At 38.7% G+C, this 21,860-nt stretch overlaps 1 protein-coding gene across 1 annotated transcript in view; it reads right to left on the minus strand.

Moving 5' to 3' along the window:
- LOC139913763 (protein kinase C-binding protein NELL2-like) overlaps positions 1 to 21,860 on the minus strand; it is a 155,018-nt gene that overhangs the window by 98,725 nt on the left and 34,433 nt on the right. Inside the window, exons 7-12 of the mRNA XM_078282228.1 lie at positions 20,953 to 21,035; positions 20,666 to 20,794; positions 19,012 to 19,114; positions 18,494 to 18,585; positions 15,354 to 15,456; positions 3,235 to 3,369 (exon numbers count right to left, since the gene is read on the minus strand). Coding sequence (XP_078138354.1) covers positions 3,235 to 3,369; positions 15,354 to 15,456; positions 18,494 to 18,585; positions 19,012 to 19,114; positions 20,666 to 20,794; positions 20,953 to 21,035 — 645 coding nt within the window. The remainder of the gene's footprint in view (positions 1 to 3,234; positions 3,370 to 15,353; positions 15,457 to 18,493; positions 18,586 to 19,011; positions 19,115 to 20,665; positions 20,795 to 20,952; positions 21,036 to 21,860) is intronic.

Raw genomic sequence — 21,860 nt, forward strand, 5'->3', positions numbered from 1 at the left:
GACATTGGAGTCCAGTTCTTGAAGTTTCAGAGAAAATATAAATCATCACCCTCCCAGAAGACAGAATTAGAAATATTTATATTTATGAGTTTTTCCAATTTATCCATTGACTTCCATAGTAAAAATGGACTGGAAAACCCCACTGAAATTGCACCTTCTGAATTTTCAATTATAGTGACTGGAAAGGGATTAAATAAGAAAACCTTTCGCTAAAAATTTAAACTTGACTCGGTAGAAATGCCAGGTCATTGACATTGAAGGCAAATGTATACGCCCACCCACCATCCACAATCCCTTGCTTTCCACCACGCTACTTCAAAGTGACACTACTTCCTGTTTATGATTGTGCCTCCTTCATGGAACCCTTTTATGCTGGGAAAACGTAATTCTCTCATTTTTCGTGAGTTCTTTGTGCTTATTTCACGAAATTTCTGGAGATCAGGCTGGTTGGTTATGTTACAGTATGTACTATTTTCTCTATTATGCATAGATTGATGGCACCATGAAGGTGTTATAGAGAAGAGGTTGGCTTGGACAGAGGTTAAGATGATAGAGCATTTTTCCATCTTTCCTCTCCTCCCTCTGTCAAAGTGTTCCCATGAGTCTGCCTCTCTTCCCCTTGACTGAATGTCATCAAACATTTATCAGTGACATCAGCTGCTATTTCCAGCACTGCCAACACCACAAATCCACAAATTTCATCATCCTTTGCTGCTGCTTCTCAACCATGCCTTCAGCACTCCACAGGCTAAAGCTACCTGACAGTGATTGGTGAAAAACTGTTTTTCTCAGGTGCCATGAGAATAACTTTTCACCAATCACTGTCAGGCATCTAACAGGTATATATGACAAACTTATTACATATTTATGGCTACCGTTCATTTCTTGATATTCGTATCTATCTGTTGTAGCTACAGTATTATGGTATTGGAATAGTGCAGGGCAATTATCAGCGTCAGTGTCCTACTTCTCAGTCATGATTGGAAACATTTTAGCTGAATTTAAAACTGAACAAACCAGCTGAGTTTCCCTGAGAGGTTCAATCAACAGTGAACAGCAGACAAATAAACAGTAGCTGGCTTCAGCACACTCCTCCTGGAAAGACCTAAGCTGTTCATAGTGTCTCTTTATGTCTTTCTAAGTCTCATCACAGGCAATGCGATAGATAGTTAAGATAGATAGATAGATAGATAAGCAACAGCAGCTAAGCTCTGACTGGGTCACATTAATACTATTGCATGGCCTCACGTGTTTGTGACTTTGACACATTGCTGCACGTCTCTACATTGCAGATGTTAGGATTAAGGCTAAAGCTATTAAGGCTAGGATTTGGGCAAGCTTTGAGGCCACTATCACAAAATGTGATATTCACCAGTTGAAACACCACTTGGTTATCACACCAATGTGCACAGGCATACATACAGCACAACACAAAGTTACACACACACACACGCAGACACACATACATACATACATACTTAAATGTATACACACACTCACACATATTAGGTCACAAACAGAGTTAATTAATGACAAGAGGCTAGCAGCTCTAATTAAGTACATTCTCTCAGACAGTGAGTAATCACCTGGCTGAGTGGGCCCAACAGCAACGCTCTGTCACATCACCTGCTCTGCTAATGGAGCTCCTGTTGGAACCAGCAATCATTTATAACACTAGCCAATGAAGTTTCACATTCACCTAGAGTCACTTACACACTAGCCAACAGATTTTCACATTCAACTAGCATCATTTACACACTAGCCAACATAGTTTAACATTCACATTCAACTAGAGTAACTTAGACCTATTAGCTAGGGCTTCATCCACTTTACAGTGAAGCGGAAGAAAATATTCATCTTTACACATTGGCATACAGAATGAACAAATTAGTCAATAAAATGCGAGGCAAATACAAATTCCTTTAGTAGGGCATGGTGTGAATACTTTTAATATGCTATATGCCAAGCATGAAAACCACGTAATTTACTGGTGTTTTTAATTTTAATTCTACATTGGATTTTGAAGGCTTATACTGATAGCGATATTTTGGGATTGAAACTGCCAATAGCCGATATTTTGTACCAACATTCAATATCTTTAAATTTGACCAAGTTCATGTTAAAAAATCCATGTATTCGGTGTTCCCCCTAGAATTGTATTCTCTCCGGGTGGAAAAGCCTCTGAAACAGCATTTAGACCATAGGACACTATAACTAAAACTAAATATAAAATAATATTTAATAATACTTTTGTGTAATCTGATCAAAAACCCATTGAGATTAAGGGCTTCCCAGACAACCAGTGTAGTATTGATCATTTCTACAATAAATATGTAATCAATAAAATTGCCTCATATCCATCATATCAGAAGTGGATGACACTGTCCTGACCATATCCCATTTTTATATCGGCCCCATGTATTGGCAAACCAATATACCGTAAATCCTCTAATAGTGGCCTGTAGTCAATTAAAAGCCGATAATGGCCGGGGCCGTGGTCGACACAAACAAATAAAGGCCGGCCTCAAATACAGGCCGGGGGAAAAAACAAAGGAAACAAGACTACGTCAAAAGCTAGTATATGGCTGGACCGTGTCCGTCTCCTCTCTCCGCCGCTGCCTCTCCACCACGCTCCTGGTTGGTGATCCGGCCAAAATCTCAGCCAAAATCTCGGCCGGATCACCGGGAACACATCGGCGCCCAGGTTCAGTTAGCTTCAGCTTACATGCAAACAACGGTGGATACCGGTAAACTCCTGGTGCCTGTTTGTAACTGTAGTTTGTAGTAACATACAAGTGCCACAAGATGGCTCGGCCGGCGGAAGTCTCTGGAGCATGCCGTCGTCGATTACCGTAATTATCGTAATGCATTGCAGTAACAAAAAAACGTCCACCTAACGTACCCCAACAGAAGCAGATCAGAAAACAAGGAGGCTTTGTACTAAAATATGAGCAAATATACTTATCAAACAGAGGGAATTAGAAATAAAGGCCTGTCTCTAATATAAGCCTGCTTCCAATAAAGGCCCGGTACCCTCTGCAGTTGAGGTAAATAAAGGCCCGGGCCAATATTAGAGAATTTACGGTAGCCTGGAAACCTATTATGTGCAAAACTATACTGTAGGTCTACAAATACAGAAAAATCCAGTATTTGCATTGATCTATACATATTCCTTAATTCCTAACAAGGAGCTGTGCAGTTTACATTGAACATAAGTGGTATGACTGGCTGTACCTTGGCAGTAGGCACTGTCGTCCCGGACGGCTCGGTATCCGTCCTTACAGTTACAGCAGGCACCAGCCTCCAGGTTAACACACTCTGAGTTCTCCACACACTGACTGGCATAACCCTCCATACAGAAGTTATGACCTGAGAGAGACAGACAGACAGACATACAGACATATCAGTGCCATGGAAAGCAACAGTCCATCAACCACAGATTCTTAACGTATCGTGTTGTAGCGAGCGAATGCCAGAAAACAGTAAAGAGCAGCCAGTAGTTTGAATGAAGCATCGAGAGGAGTCAACTATGGTCGCCAATCTCCTATAATGTGCATGTATATATCTGGGTCAGTTGATTAAACAAGATTATACCATTAAGTGATAAATAAATTGCTCTTGGAAAGGAGTCACAAAAGTAAAGCTGTCGATCTCAAGTTTGGAAGCAGATCATATAGTAAATCAGTATGACATCAAATTGCTATTCTATCTATAATTACCTCGGCCACTGGAGTTGGATGTTTGGCTGTTTGTTTGTCTTTTAGCAGGATATTTCAAAACATTAACAATGGATTTGCATGAAACTTTGTGTAAAGATTGGTCATGGGGCAAGGAAGAACTCATTAACTTGTCATACAAACTGGCCAAAGGGGTATGAGGGGCCCTTAGGGACACTATTCAGAATTACCATGCATATACATGTATTTTTCCTCTCACATACACATATGAAACCAAACTCATTCACATACTATACTGAAAACCACACACACATACAAGTGAAATGCTTTTACATACACAACTGAAACACTCTCACACCAACAACTGAAAAATTATACGCTCACATACACAACTGAAAAGCTCTCATGAAAACTATTGAAAAGCTTTCACACATACTAGTAAAGTGTGCTCATATACACAGTTGAAATGCTCTCATATAGTATAGTGAAAACCTTTTACATAAACTATTGAAAAGCTTTCACACATACTAGTAAAGTGTGCTCATATACACAGTTGAAATGCTCTCATATAGTATAGTGAAAACCTTTTACATAAACTATTGAAAAGCTTTCACACATACTAGTAAAGTGTGCTCATATACACAGTTGAAAATTTTCCTCTCACATACACATATGAAACCAAACTCATTCACATACTATACTGAAAACCTCACACACATACAAGTGAAATGCTTTTACATACACAACTGAAAAGCTCTCATAAAAACTAGTGAAACCTTTTACATTGACTACTAAAAAGCTTTCACACATACTAGTAAAATGTGTTCATATACACAGCTGAAATGCTCTCGTATAATATTATGAAATATAACAGTTCAGTAGTGAATACGAGCATTACAGTTAAAAAGGAAGGCCTTCCTGTCATGTGAAGGAAACGGGAAGACTCCACACTAGGAAGTGCATGTGCTCTTGCTGAATTTGAAGTACTTCAACCACAATGTATGTTCATCTGATCCTCTTTGATCCTCTTTTGAAAGTTTTCCAAACTTTATTTTTTGAGGTGAGAGGCAATGAAGAGGATGTTGCAAGTTTTTTTACTAGTGCTCTGCAATGCATTGAGTCACTGCAAAGCGAAGAGTCCAACCATTTCGGTGAGGAGAGGCTTTATAGAGTGCTCAATGATCATACACAAACTCTATCTGCATTTCTTGCTGTGTCCAGATATGATCATGATAATAGGGATGTCAGTAACCTACTAGGATCATTGTATAGATGCTTTCGCAACTTGCTGCATGAACATGAGGCCAGACGGAGATCCACTGATGTGACCAACAATTTGATACCCCCAACAACCTTGACTGGCCATCCAGGTCGGCCCCGATACAGCATAGCCGCCGAACAGATTTCTCACTGTGTGTCCATTGGTATGACATGGCAGAGAATTGCATCATGCTTTGGAATCAGTCGAAGAACCCTATACAGACACAGACAAACTCTGGGAGTTGAGCCATTAAGATATGCAGTAGTGTCAAATCAAGACCTGGACAGCGTTGTGACTAATATACTACAGAACACTCCAAATGCAGGTGAAGCATACGTACTTGGAAGCCTGAGATCACGTGGTTTAAGGGTTCAGCGTTGGCGGGTCAGACAGAGCCTGCATCAAGTGGATCCCATTGGGCGGTCAATTAGACGTCGTCATGCTATACGCCGAAGGGTCTATAGTGTTCAAGCCCCCAACCAATTATGGTAAGTTATTACCAATAAAAAAAAAAAGTATTATTACTATCATTATTATTATTACTATTATTAATAATATCTGTATATATATATATACATATATACATATATATATATATAATTATTATTAAATGTATTATTATTATATTATTATTATGTGTATGTATTATTATTAAAAATGTATTATTACCAATTATGGTAAGTTGACTTGTAACTGTTTTGTATTATCTATAAGGTAAACAACACTTTGATATAGTTGGCAAGTTTTAAGTATATATTTTCTTTAATGTAGTGTATATCTCCCAACAGGCATTTTGACGGCAACCACAAGCTGGTTAGGTGGCGGATGGTCTTTCATGGCTGTGTTGATGGCTTCAGCCGGACTATTATATACTTACGGTGCTTATCTAACAACAGAGCCTCAAGTGTCTTGTCATTATTTTTAGGAGGGAGTAGAGAACTTTGGTTTGCCCTTAAGGGTCAGATGTGATCACGGTATGGAAAATATACGTTGCCCGTTTTATGTTGGAAAGAAGGGGATTGAACAGTCGTAGTGTTATTACAGGTGTTTCAGTACACAACCAAAGGATTGAGAGACTATGGGCAGAACTCAATAGAGTTGTATCTAGACACTTTATAAACATTTTTAACTTAATGGAGGAACAGGGTATACTGGATTCATTGAATGAACTACATCTATTTTGTCTGCATTATGTTTATTTACCAAGAATTGAAAGGGCAGTAACAGAATTCATCAACCAGTGGAACAACCATGGCCTCTCCACACAAGGGGGGCAGACACCTCTTCAGCTGTGGCATACAGGTGTCATAAACAGCATAGGAATCCATCCGGTTATAAATGACATTTTTGATGTTGATAACTATTATGGCATTGATGAAGAAGGGCCATTACCTGAACTTCAAACCAATAATAATGTTATAATTCCAGACATTGACATAACCATTAATGAGACCACAATGAACATTATTCAACAAGTGAATCCACTTGAAAATGATGGGAACCATGGAATAGATGTGTTTTCTTCACTTCTGCACTTTCTTCAGTGAATAACATGGGAGTTATGTTAAGGTTTTGTTAAAACATTTTGTTTTCTTCACTTGTGCAGTGTATTCAGTGAATTACATGGGAGTTATGTTAAAGTTTTGTTAAAACATTGTTTTATTAAAAATAAATGAACATAATAAACATTTGTTCAAAACTAACAAGCATTTGTTCAAAGCATTTTTTCAAAAAGACAGACCGAGAGACAAGCAGAGACTGAGACAGGCAGAGGGAGAAACAGATAGACAGACAGACACATAAGAGACCGACAGATAAGAGACAGGAGGGGGAGAGACAGAGAGGCACAGACAGACCACGACTGACAGAGACAGACATGCAGAGAGAGACATACAAGAGACAGATAAAGTGAGACAGAAAGAGATATAGAGCATGATATGTTCATGCTTAATTGTCTAAATTCTAATTGTCTAAAGTATACCTTAACAGTTGGTATGAAACGGTATGAATACGAGACATGTCGTTAAAAATAAATATAAGCATTTTTTAAAACATAGTTTGACTGAGTCAGTTGAAATATAAAATACATCATGACTCAATATTCTCTAATGATTGCAAACTTTATTGCAGACGGCAATATAATTTTAAGGGAAAGTGGGCATTCAGCAATGCAACTAACAACTGTCCTTTTTAACTTTTTTCAAAGACACACAGACCGAGACAAGCAGAGAAAGTGAGACAGACAGAGAAATGCATACAGAGCATGATATGTTCATGCCCTGCCAAACCCATATGTGTTTCCTAATGCAAAGTCAAACTTCTCCTTGAACAGTTGGTATGACACATGTAGTGGCAACTTGATGCAGTTAACACATGTGTTGGCCATAGGGAACATTGGTGTAGAAGAGAAGTCGTCATCTCCTTTATGAATGAACTGGACGGAGGGAGTTGGGGAAAAGCCGATAGGTGGTACCACAGATGCTCCAGTTGCGAAGGCCAATATCTTCTGTAGTTTGGATGGCCCTTCTTCTTCTTCTATAAAAACAGAAAAACATTATAAGTGGTAGTTGGTCCAATTAACATGTATATGAAACATCTCTAGAGCAATTAACATCAGCTGATACTGAATAAATTGTTCAATAAGAGTATTTTACTTCTCAAAACCAAAGCGTCAAAAAACTGAATGACTCTTATAGCAATGAATTTATAACACGCCTTTCATCTTTCAACAATCTCAAGGTGCTACGTGATAATGATACTACAACCAAGAGAATAAGTAAGTTTAAGCTATAATGTTTTTGTTATGCAGGTATGTTTTGTAAAAAAAAAAAAATTATAATTAAAAAATAATAATAATACTAAAATATAAATAGATGCATCAGTTTACTTGTACACTAAACTGTCAATTACCTTCTGCATCCTGGAGATAGTCTCTCCAGAAGGTAACGACCATCTCCTCAGCAGCTCTCTTGTTGCTCCCTTCTGGAGACAGACGAATGCTGAAAAGATCATCCACCCGGTCAGCAGTCAGTGTGCTTGGCTCATAGCAGAACAGGGGGCGAAAGCTGTCTGGATGCCTTGGGATTTTCTCCAGAACCCCAAGAGTTTTCAGTCCTTCACAGAATCTGTACAAAGAACATGGAACAATTGTACTAATTTTGCAGAATTTAATTAGGGTTGTGCATTGTCAATTTGTCACTTAGTTTTATATAAAAATAATAGATTTTGTGAAGTTAGTCCTAGACCATGTTGGTCAATGGGTAAAATTCTGATCCATATTCTGATTAACTTGACTGTAAACAACCAACACTGAATACCTTTGAAATGGACCTTGAACCCTGTGGATGACCTGAAACATGACGATGTCATGCACCAGCAGATCCCTGTCTCTTATCGACCGCATAGGCCTCAGACATCCTGCATTGGCCAAGTAGTCAAGCAGAGGTGCCTTTGACTTCTCAAGGTCCTCAAGGGTTGTACTTTCAGATACCTATCATCACAAGGAGCAGCAGGATGGCTTGTTATGGAGGCTACTTATTAGTCTTATAACTTATTAGTAAGAACCCAGACACTAGAGGTCTGCATAATTACATGATGCACAAGGGTCCCCTAACAGTTCATAGCAGTGCAGGTTTTTTTCCACATTGCTACAATGTGATAAAAAACAAATATACACTTTGAATACTAAGAATACACTTTGCTGACTACACTTGTCCGTTGAATAGTGGTGGAATTCAAACTACATCATATGGAAAGTGGGCATTCAGCAATGGGCAGACTGGACTGGACCGATACTCCCTCTCAAAATGGAAAACGGCAAGAGAACATTGTAATGTAACCTAATTCTAATGCAATATAACATTTAAAAACTAACTACCAACTGACCTTTTTGACTTTTTCCAAGAGTTCCGTGTCGGCTATGTCTTCTAGGACTGGATTTGCTGAACCATCAACCAGAAGAGAAAATACCGTTGGTGAGAGGAAGTTTGGTGGTGGACCGCCATGTACCAAGCTTACTGCAATGGCTCTGCCAGCTGTGTAGTACCGGTCCTCTCTTAGAGCTGCAAAACAATGGAATAAAAGGAAATGTAATATTGATAAATACATAAAGACTCACTACTACATAAAATCATGGATTTCATTGTGCTATTAAATCAATTGTAAGTCAGTTCAAAAGCTAAAAGTTGCAAGTAAAAATCACCATAAATTAAAATGGCAAGTCATTACCAGTACTGTCAAGAGCCAAGTTCTTGCTGTTTTCTTTTCCCTCAAACATGGGTGACCTGGCAATGGTCTCCATCAGCAGCCTCAAGAATTCCCTCCTTGGCCCTCCTAAATCAACCCCTTCCTCATTTCTCCCCATGTCATCTGAGAATTTTACACAGATCATCAAGTTGGGGTCATAGGATACCCTTTGGAAGCCCCGCATGGCTCCCTCCCAGACAGCAGAGCGATTTATATTAAATTTGCACTGCTGTTTTGTGCTAATTTTGCTTGACAGTTCCAGCAGTATCTCTTGAACCGGGACCTTTTCTGCACTATAAAGACAACATCAAAAATGAAAGATCAGAAACACAGTGATGTGACATAATTTGTAACAACCCGTATTTTGTGAAATCGTTGGTCGTAAGCAACCAATTAATCCAAAATGTGTATGTCATAATAATGTAAAGATAAAACGGTTCATATCAATTATCAGATCACATCATCCTCAATAGTTATCCTGATCTCTCAAGCTCACATTCTGTGTGTGTGCTACTCACATTTGACTCTCCATACTGGCAATTATAGCCTGGTTTAATTCCTCATCATCTGAAGAGTCGTCAGGAAGAGTAGCCACGAGTGTTAAATATGAAGAGTAGTCTTCATCATGACCGCTAGTGCCAGGGTTGCCATCACTTCTTGCAAGGCAGCCTCCATCATGACCACTAGTGCCAGGGTTGCCATCACTTCTTGCAAGGCAGCCTCCATCATGACCACTAGTGCCAGGGTTGCCATCACTTCTTGCAAGGCAGCCTTCATCATGACCGCTCGTGCCAGGGTTGCCATCACTTCTTGCAAGGCAGCCTTCATCATGACCGCTCGTGCCAGGGTTGCCATCACTTCTTGCAAGGCAGCCTTCATCATGACCGCTCGTGCCAGGGTTGCCATCACTTCTTGCAAGGCAGCCTCCATCATGACCACTAGTGCCAGGGTTGCCATCTCCATCATGACTGCTAGCACAGGGGTAGTCATTACTTCTCATTACTCTAAACCTTGTAGCAGCCCTGGTGGTGCCATGGCTGCTCATGCCTGTGTGGATTTGTGGACCATCAACTTCAACACAATCATCATCGCTGTCCTTAGCAGTTGTACGCATGCTTAACGTTGATCTGGTAGTGATGTGGGAAAGTTCATTTTCTTCTTCCGAGTCAGTCTTAAACAGAGAAAGAAAGAAGACCAAAAATATATATCAAAAGCAAAAATTACGACTTTGAAATTAAATAACCATATTGAAAACAAGTAATTGTTTAACCGATTAAAATGAGAAACCTTTGTTTGCGCTTTTCTCCGTTTTGATTGCTCTCAAACCTTTGCTTTAATTTAATATATACTGTATATTGCTACAAGCAGTAAACAGTATACATTTCATTTTCAAAAGATAATTATATTTAGCGTAAAACCTGTTAAGCCCTAGCCCTGGGAAAAAACGCCTAAAATAACATACCCAAAATGAATCAGGAATAGCTCCTCAACCATAAGGCCTATATGCATATTTCTGGTCTCATTTGATAGGTAAGAAGCTAAGGAATATGAATCCATTGTAAGTAAACCTATATCTAGCATTCCAGAGTAAATGTAGATGCAATAAAGGAAAAAATAAGATTTTCATCTTCACCTAGTATATAATATATATATATTTAGTATATAATCTAAATTTCAAAGGCAATATCACCATTATAGATCCCATGGATAATGATGCAACTGAATGTCTTCTTCTACTCTTTGACTACAACTGTAACTGTAAATTTGATGAAAATACACCAAAATACAACATTTATGATACAATTTATAAAGATATACTCAGGCAGTCTCCATGTTTTGGCCATGTTTACTGTTTACATGTTGACTGTTTACTGGGAGTTTTACTTCAAAACAGGTTAAAAAACAAACAAACAAAAAAGCAAACTTACTAAAAGGGTCCTTGATGGTCTCACATACAGGGCTTTGGTTTTATAAACCTTATGGATTAGCATCCCATTCAGCTCCTGACCCTCCTGGAGTTTAGGGGACACCAGCTTATTGCCACAAGCCATTAGAAACTGGAGGCTACAAAGAAGATGGGGATATTACAACAACAAAAAATGCTTTTAGGCTATGTAGCTTAACAATATGTTGTTAGTGTGTGTGTGTGTGTGTGGGTGTGTGTGTGCGCATGTCCGTCTCCTTGGTTTCTTGCTCCTATGAGGTGTGTGACTGAATCATGTACATTTTAAAACAAATGCTATTGTTATATATGTTTGTAATAATCATGATTGCACTTTGTAAACCTGTTTGTTTTTTTGTTTGTTTTTTAAAGTGCTCTATAAATAAAGATTATTATATTATTAATATACAAAGTAAGAAGAAGAAAAAATAGGCCTTTACCTGACATCCTCCGGAATGTGTTCACCAAAGCTATCCCTTATGCGTTCCATAACAGTCTGGTGGTCCCAGGCCTTCTGGAATTCAAAGGCACTGAGGATGTGCCCATGTTTGTGTAACCGTAATTTTGGATGTTGTTTGCACACTACTCCCCATGATGGATTCGGGAGTAGTATTACGTCCTTGTTGAAATGGTCATGCTGCTGTCCTCGAGCTCTGAAATAACAATGTAACTATTAGACTACATGAAAACAGCCAGTGCAAGTTAAGTCATGCTGCCATAGATAATACAATACTGAGACCACAGTAGTACAACATCATGCAAACCTGTACAAACCATTACGCATCAAATCACATGGATATCTTAAGTATGGCAAGTTTGACAAGAGCAAAATACTAACCGTCACCCCTTACCAACCCTCCTCTGGCTATGAACCGATCCTCCCGCTGCCTAACGTTATATATTTCCTCTCATTTGCCCGCAAAGATTTTAGTGGGTATACGGCGTATACCTGCGTATCACGTAGACTACACCACTGGTTCACAGTCCCTGCCAGAAGGGGGTCGATAATGGGTGACGGTCTGTTAATGCATAAGATTGGAAACGATTGCCATTCTATAAATATATCAAGCTAAGCTATAGAGTAAGTTAGGCCTGGCCCTGAATATCAAAATATTCAGATCATCCTTTTTCAGGTTGGTATTTGGACATGCAAGTATTCAGATACAGTTAAGTGTAACGTTATCTAATGTGGGACGGTAATATGAAAGATAATTTCGACTATTTATAATTACCTTTTTCTCCTCGTGCCTGATGTCCATGTGCCGAAGCACTGCTGCGCTTGATAACGTGGTGCACATTCTCTCCTGACTGGAGCTGCAGCTGGCAGTGGCACGCTGCTACGCTGGCGGGATGGGAAGAGCGATGCTAGGTGACTGTCCAGCGTGTCCACACTTGGAGTTGCAATGACTGGTTGCTGCTCGATTGTTGTCGCATTTGACAGGGTTCTGATGGTCTCCGCTGAGGCCAATATATTGTTAAGTAACGCCGCTGCTTCGGTTAGGCTACTTGCAGGCTGTTGAGCAGACATCAGTGTGGCGAACGAACGAACAACAGTCGTTCGCTGTAAGTCTGCAGGCTACAGCTAGAAAAATTTGAAACCAACCACCTTCCGGTTCAACTGAAACGCCTTCCGTTTTAACTGAAATCAAATCCTCTCATACACCATACTGAAATGCTTTCATACAAAATTATTTTTTTCAATAGTAAATGTGAAAGCTTTTCAATAGTTTATATAAAAGGTTTTCACTATACTATATGAGAGCATTTCAACTGTGTATATGAGCACACTTTACTAGTATGTGTGAAAGCTTTTCAATAGTTTATGTAAAAGGTTTTCACAATACTATATGAGAGCATTTCAACTGTGTATATGAGCACACTTTACTAGTATGTGTGAAAGCTTTTCAATAGTTTATATAAAAGGTTTTCACTATACTATATGAGAGCATTTCAACTGTGTATATGAGCACACTTTACTAGTATGTGTGAAAGCTTTTCAATAGTTTTCATGAGAGCTTTTCAGTTGTGTATGTGAGCATATAATTTTTCAGTTGTTTGTGTGAGAGTGTTTCAGTTGTGTATGTAAAAGCATTTCACTTGTATGTGTGTGTGGTTTTCAGTATAGTATGTGAATGAGTTTGGTTTCATATGTGTATGTGAGAGGAAAAATACATGTATATGCATGGTAATTCTGAATAGTGTCCCTAAGGGCCCCTCATAAAGGGGGGCGTAGTGGGCATGGCTTCTCACAAAAAGCCATATAACGTACGAATGGATTCACGAAGCTTTGTGTGCCTATCAGCAGACATAAGAAGAGGCAAACCATCCACTATTGGCCCAATCAAACAACATGGGGGCACTGGAGAGCTCATTTCCAGTTTAGACATAACGGTCCTGCTAATTTTTTCAAAATATAGTACAGTGGTAGAAGGACAGCCCTAATGGCCACTGAACAGATATAGTGTTGCAATAATCAGCTAAAATGCTTAAAAGTGGCAAGAATTTGAGCAAGCAGGTCTCATGTCCCATTTCAGGTAGTCATGAAAATGTGTGCATCTCCTAATGTGAAATGTGAAGTTGGTAAGAAGAAATTAAGAATGAATGATTAACTTTTGGTGAAAATCCGACACGTGGAACAGGCATATCTTGACAATTGTATAGTGTTGGTGGAGGTATGCACTCTACTGACTGCCATCTAGTTCCTATAGCTATAGCTAAACTGGAGAAACCAGCTAAATGCTCTGATCTAACTTTAGGCTAGCTACTGTTTGGTTAAGTGGTGAGTAGGATAACTTGCAGGCTGACCTATGCAATAAAATCATTTATGCTGTAAATTAAGGCTCTCCTCATGTCTGTGTGTCAGACTGGCAGTGGCATGCACACACACACACACACACACACACACAGGAGGCATGGAAGAGTCTTTCAAGGTCTTCTCTTAAGTTTGTTAACACTACCGCATCAATATAATTATTAGTGATCACAGAGAATTCAGCTAAACGTATTTGTTCTGCACTGTCATCAGCATCTGATCGGGAAATCAGACTTCTTTCAACATGAGCCGCCAAATCTGCGATAATAGTAGCTGCCAAAATAATAACAGAAGGTTGATGCTTAAACACAGTCCCACATTCAGAGAATGACTTGGTAGGTTGATAGACCATGACATTGCATTCTCATTTTTATTAAGTTAGGGAAACGGCGGTGCAAGGAAATTCAACTGCAAAAGGTGGCGCTGTTTCTCTCTTTTCATATTTGAATTAATATTAAATACACAAAGCAGGGCAAGCCTGAAAATGAAATGTCAAAAGGCTTTTTCATTTGCATTTTCAAATTGTATTTTAATTTTAATTATGACTTAAATGTTGCAATATATGAAAAATAGTTTGCAATTGTTTTATTGCATTTGAATTTTCAAATTTGAATTGACATTTGAATACTGTAAACCATAAAGTGGATCATGTCTTTGAATATGAAATGTGAAATGGCTTTTTTATTAACATTTTAATATTGTCAGAAAATGTGCATATTAGTACATGAAAATTCAATTACTGATTGGATTGTTGCATTTCAATTTTCATTCTGACCCAAATAATGGATCTAAAAGAATAACATGAAAATGCCATTGTGGGATTGCATTCATTTTCCAAGTTGCATTAACATTTGAATACAGTTAACTGTATGCTTCCATACTATGGTGCAAAATGGTGGTTCTTGCTGCTTTCTTGGCCAGGTGTCTCTTGAAAAATTTCTCATTTCTATTCAGTATAGCGGGAGATTTTCAACACCTCCAGTGTCTAGATGGAGGAGCTAGACAGTGAAAAGGCAGGTACGGGAAGGAGCACAGTGCAGGAACGCAATATAAAAATAGAGCATGGCTGTCAAGGAGACATATAGGGCTTCTGTTGACCAGTTCTATTATTTATGCACACACACACACACACACACACACACACACACATGCATACCCCCCCCCCCCCCCCACACACACACACACACACACACACCTACGGCTGTATTGTTTATGACAGTAATGAGAGCAGGTCGTAGCCTGAGAGAGAGAGCTCATTACAGTGAAACACAGTCGTACATCATCTGAGAGGACTGAAACACATTTAATATCCATTCTCCTTTTCTATTAAGGAACACACACACTCTGGGGCCAAGCAGTGTTTGTGTGTGTGTGTGTGTGTGTGTGTGTGTGTGTGTGTGTGTTTGTTGGTTGTACCTTGGCAGATGTTGCAGCAGCGGTCAGTCAGTGTGATCTGTTCAGATTCAGGACAGGTGAGTTCAGGACAGGACCAGTCGTCCAGCCTCCTCATCGACCTCTCCTACAGCCACCAACACAAAACACCATTTATCAGGATTCAGACTGGTCATGGAATTCCTGGAATATCATGGACAAGGGTAATAGTCAGGGAATTTGATACATTTTTTGTGGAAGAACAATTTCCAGGAAGAAAAGAAAAAGAAGATGTATTTTCCAACTTGTTACACATATTCATTCCATGAAATGGTTTTCAGCCCATCTGGAGTAGAAACTAGACTGAAAAACAACATTAAACAAACCAGGAAGAAAGAACAATTTTAAGTCATGGAATTGCGCCAACTTAGTTGTGGAAAGCCATGGAAAAGTCATGGATCAATTATCAAATCCAAGAATGCCAAGTCAATACTTGTGTCCTTGTGGAGAATATTCTTCCCAAGTTGTCTTGGAGAGAACAAACTTCTCAGCAATGTTACATAGAGAAGCATCTTTACAGGTTGAGATGGACTGAAGAACAGAGAACATCTTTACAGGTTGAGATGGGCTTAAGAACAGAGAACATCTTTGCAGTTTGAGATGGACTATCTGCTTGATGCTGCGTGATCAATAAAGAGGTACAGCTGTTTATTTTCCCATCTGTTTCAACTGTCAAGGGCTGCACAATAGGGGTTATGCCCAACTGACTTCTGCATTCTGTTAAAACAGATTTGCTAGTTCGCTAGTCAGTTTCGCTTTACCGAAAGCTCGTCGTTGTACCAGCTACGTGTGGATAATCCATTGTTTTATTCGCTGTGTCTTCAGGAGCTGCCAAATATGAGCATTTCCGATGTACATCGTATGCAGGTTGACCTCCAAGACTCCAAAACTGGATAAAGGGCTATATGCTTCTTCATACATCTGCAACTATGAGCTGTCTACTAGCTAGCTAGCTCACTACCTAACACTGTTGTTAAGAGATTCTCACCCCAGCAAGTTTCTGATTAATGATTGCTATATATGCCTACATAATCACGTTGTCATTTTATTTTCACCAGCATCGAACAGAGATAGGCTGACTGACGAAATCGGTATCAGGTCAGCAGCCTACAGGTCTATGAGGAAGAACGAGAAGCCACACAGCTTGAGAGTAGGGATTGCTAGTCTGTTCACTTTCAATTTCAGTTCCAATGGAAGGTCAGGGCTCTCTCCATTAACCAGATAAATATAATATGCTATTTATCAAGCCTCTCAGTATAGGAGTAGGCTAATCAGGGATCATGACCAGGTCCCCCTGTGACAGGCTGCTGTACCGATACCGATTTCACCAGTCAGCCTGTCTCTGTTCAGTGAAAATAAAACAACAACGTGATTATGTAGGCATATATAGCAATAATTAATCAGAAACTTGCTGGGGTGAGACTCTCTTAACAACAGTGTTAGGTAGTGAGCTAGTTAGATAGCTAGCCGGCTAGCTAGTAGACAGCTACCCTCATAGTCGCAGATGTATGAAGAAGCCTAAAGCTTAAACCCTTTATCCAGTTTGGTCGTGGGAGTCTTGGAGGTCAACCTGCATATATGATGTACATCGGAAATGCTCATCTATGGCAGCTCCCGAAGACACTGTGAATAAAACAATGATGATACAACAAGTTTTCAGTAAAGCAAAACTGAACCGGAAACTAGTTAATCTGTTTTAACAGAATGCAGAAGTTGGGCATAACCCCTATTAATTGTATTATTCAGCAATATTAAATTGTTTGTTATATTTTCAGTTCCCCTAAAATGTATAAAACTTTGGGTGCATTCCACACTAAAGGCTACATAAGCAGAAGTTGGGAAACCTGCGTGCGCCAAAAAATATTGTGATGTGTAAAAGTATAAGTAAGTAAGCAGTATAAAGTTGTCTCATGCTCTAATGCACCTAATAAGTCTAAATTATTATTGTGAAACAGAAGCTGAATATGAGGGTTGGTGTGGTGGGAGGAGACTCAGTGGTTAGGTTCTGTTATGCCACTGCTGTAATAGATTAATCTAGGTTCTGTTTCTCATCGAAAATGTCAAATGAGCACTGCTAGACTTTACTGATTGTGCTCTAATTGTAGCAGGAGACTTTAATCTTGTCGTTGACCCATCTATGGATTATAGTAACCCCTTCTGTTCTGGACATAGTTCCTCATCTAGTTATGTCATGTTGCTGTATCAAAACAGCAATATATTCAAACTAAGACTGGCATTTCTTTTAGATGCTCATGTATCAGAAATGGTTATATGTTGGGTTTTTATGTCATTGGCCAACAAAGGTCAGGGGAAATGTTATATTCACGCTATAATGTAATATTTTACACATGAATTCCTTTCTGCTTGATGTAACTCGTGCTTTTCCATTGTAGGATGAGGTTAAAATGGTCAGTCTCTTGGTGCTTTGATGCTATTGGCTTTGAGGCTCTTGGCTGAGCTCATACATAAAGATCATTCCTTTACAGCTCATCCACACAATTCCTTAATTACATGACTCTTCAAGATGAAACCAGCCCAGATTGTGCTTGATCTCAACAGTCAATGAATATTTCATGAACACATCATGCCAATGTCTATGGTAAGCTAAATGAAAATAGACATAATTATAGATTTTAGAAAAAGAACAAACAACAAAATTATTTACTTTAGAATTTTTTCATTAGTTTATTATTTATTTTATTTTTGTAGCTGGTTTATATTCTCTAGTTTGTTTTATAGTTTGTATTATTTTCATTACTTTTATTTTCTTTTTCTTTTTTCTCTTTTATTTCTATTCTACTTCTATTTTCTCTTTTAATTATTGATAAAAAGCATTTTTATTGATAAGAATATAAAAATTTGGAAACTTTACAATTTATTGAAAAAATACCATATAATTTAACATAACCATGAGGCTTTCAATTCAATTTAGTCCAGTGGTGTGTGTGTCAGTGGTTAGTAGGATATGTGTGTAGGTGTTTAGTAGGATGTCAGTGTGTAGGTGTACAGGAGGATGACAGATTGTGCTAGTGTGTGTTGGTGTGTGTGTGTATTAGTGTGTTAGTGTTTGTTGGTAGATGTTAGTATGTTTTGGTGTATGCTAATGTGTGTTGGAGGAAACTTACCTGACACTCAAACAGCAGACAGCTGCCAGCAGTGTCCCTCACACTCCTCCTGTCGCCTTCAACATACTCTCTCCCTCTGAACAAACATACAGCTGAAATACACACACACACACACACACACACACACACACACAGACACACACACACCTACTCAAGGTCTGTATGTTAAACACTGACCTTTCAATAAAGATGGCTCAATTTGACATTTTGACTAATAGGACTTATTTATGTAGTTATTTATGTATTTATGTGTTTGTGACATGAAATGTTAATTTAAATGGGTATATGGGATGTAAAAAAGTATGCTATCTAACAAGTCTGAATGAAGTTGGAACTTTATAATGCTAAGGTCTGTGTGTGTGTGTGTGTGTGTGTGTGTGTGTGTGTGTGTGTGTGTGTGTGAGTGTGTTTGTGTGTGTATGTGTGTGTCAGTGGAAAAGTTTCCCAGCAACTCTAGAGATAGGGTCAGTAGTCAGCCAGACTGATGAATGGGTTTCAAGAGGAGTTTCTAGACTCACGTTGGCATTCCTTACAGCAGGAACCAGGAACGAAGACTGGGGTTGAGTCTGGAGGGCAGCGAGGCGCAGGACAACTTATAGCCTCACACTGGATCGTACCATTCTGACAGGCAAATTCATAGAAAACATCAGTCACACAGAATGCTATAACACTGAATACTATAAACTCAAGTTGATTTTATTTACAACATGCATATTACTCCATATGTTGTATGCACAGTGGTTGTCAAAAGTCTACACACTCTATATTCTAGTTTTTATTGCCTTGAGGCCAGAAATGAAAACCCATTACTTCAGAATTTTTTCACTTGCATTTGAATATAGTAATCTATAAAATCAAGTTAAAAACACAAGGCTACTAATTTCTGACAATGTATTAAAATGGAAAATTAAAAAACATTGGGTGATTAAGCATGCCCACCCTTAATTTAATACTTGGCAGAAGCAGCTTTTATGTAACTCATACAGGAGGGTGAACAAAATACCACATGGAAAATGTTAAAGTCGAGATGAAATGGCATTTCGAGAGTATCTAACTTCCATACCGTGACGTATTTCCGAGTGAAACAGGAAAGACAGGCGGGACATAACGTTGGGAGGAATTTGATTTGAACGTTGAAAAGTGGGTGTGTCATAACACCCGAAGACACACCGAAGTACCATGCTGTTGCTAGCTAGCTAACTAATGAATCTTAGCCTCTTAGCTCTGTGCGTTAAAAGTTGAAGATTGATTGATGATATATGTCATGATATTATTGGTTGAAATTAGTTACGGGCATGCTTACGTAAGCACACGGCATATTTTGTTTTACAGGAAGAAAACATGATTGAATTTTGATATAAGAATACAATGAAATTGATTTTTGGTATTTTTTTTGGCATATATTGTTAAATAGGTGCACAGTATGACCGGGGATGTGATCTAAAAGGGTTAAAAAGGCATTTTTCATTTCATCTCGTCTTTAAATGAAAGTTGAATGCCAATTAGTAGTATGTGTCAGCTCTGACAATCACCTCTTTTACATGTGCATTTTCACGTGCATTGTGTGTGTCGGTGTTTAGTAGGATATGTGCATAGTCACAAAAATTAAAATGATTTAATGTGACAAGTATAACAGTCTGGAAATTCATGACAGCATATGGCGAACACAGACAAACTGCATCAGCAAACAGGAATACTAACAAATAACGTTAATCGATCACACAATTAATTTCATTGTGAAACTACTCCCCCTACAAGCCAAAATTTAGACCCTAAATTGTTTTATAAAAGGATTATAAAGATTTTATTTTACTTATATTATATTGTTCCATATTTCCATATTCAGATCCTTTATGTATGCTATATCGTTACAGAAATGTCTCCAGCTGGTCTAGGGTCTCCTCTCCTAACATCTATTACCAAAGTAGTAAGATGGACGTATGTGATTTTCTGTTAAACTGTATTTACCGTGGGGCAACCTTACCCTATAATTACAGTGAACAAAAGGGGAACAAGCATTGCTTTTTGTTTATTTTGTGAAATAAGCACAAAGTGTTAAAATGCAAATATGTGCTCTGTGCAGGAAAAGTGAGAGGATTATATGTATATATATATAGAGAGAGAAAGTACACATACAGTATCTTCTTTTTCAACTAACTAAAGCTCTGGTACCCAGCATGAACAGTTCCTGCATCTGTCCATCCATCCATCGTCCTCTCTGTAGATCACTCCATCCATGGTGCAGGTCCTCTCACAGTAGCATCCATCCAGACCTTGCATCTTCTCCTCAGCATGTGCCAGCTAGACACACACACCCACACACACACATACACACACACACACACATTCAAAATCTACTAAAAAACACCAGATCATTTTACTTTTGCAAATGGTCAATGAACAATGATGTGGCATGACATCCCTACACACACACACACACGCACAGAGTGACAGTGTACCTTGCTGGAAGTCTTGGCCAGGACATCTTGGAGCTCCATGATCTTCTGAACCAAGCCATGAAAGTCATTGCAGGTGGGACAGGCTGAAATGTAAGACATAGAAACAAATAAAACATAATGTCTTTGAAAAAAACAAACACACCCCCATTTTTGAGCATGATGCTCTCTGTCATCCTGTAGCTCCCATTGATTTTCAGCTTCCAAAATACATGGTGGTCTATAGAAAAGTCAGTAGGTTGTTTGCCCCCTGGGGTGATACAGGTATTTTCCAGAACACTATCAATAATAAAGCATTGATCTAACCCAGTGGTTCTCAAGCAGTGGTATGCATGTCGCCCCTGGGTGGTACACCAAAGACTGTGGAGATATTATTTAATATTATCTAATTTATTTTCATTTTATACATTTATGTATTTCTTTATTTCTTCATTATATTTCTTTATTAGACCTATATTTTTCCCTCTAATAATCTCTGTAATGGATGGGGACAACTGGAGTGGTGAGCTTCTGGAGAAGGGACGGGGAAGGGGAAACAATTATTTTCAAAAGAAAAGAAAATAACTTGTTGACATGCAGTGAAACCAATGTGTTGTGCATCCCTTGGCTGATGTACACCTGCCAATCTCTTGCCCTCCTCTTTCTAATAAGAATCGTCACTCCTAAATATGAGGCAAGTATGTTAAGCAACAGAAAAATCAGTCAAGGCAAACATTAACATTAACCTCTTGAACTCTGATTTTCCCCTTAAATTTCCCCTTAAGTAGCTTCAGATTTCAGTTAGAAATAAAAAACATTTTTTCCATACTGTACAACAATGTCACATACATATTGTATACCTGCTCGTTCCAACGCTTACATTTAGAGAAATATTCAAACCCAAGACACCATTTTTTATGGCTGCACCATTA

This window comes from Centroberyx gerrardi, chromosome 24 (genome assembly GCF_048128805.1).
Source record: "Centroberyx gerrardi isolate f3 chromosome 24, fCenGer3.hap1.cur.20231027, whole genome shotgun sequence".
NCBI classification, from domain to species: Eukaryota; Metazoa; Chordata; class Actinopteri; order Beryciformes; family Berycidae; genus Centroberyx; species Centroberyx gerrardi.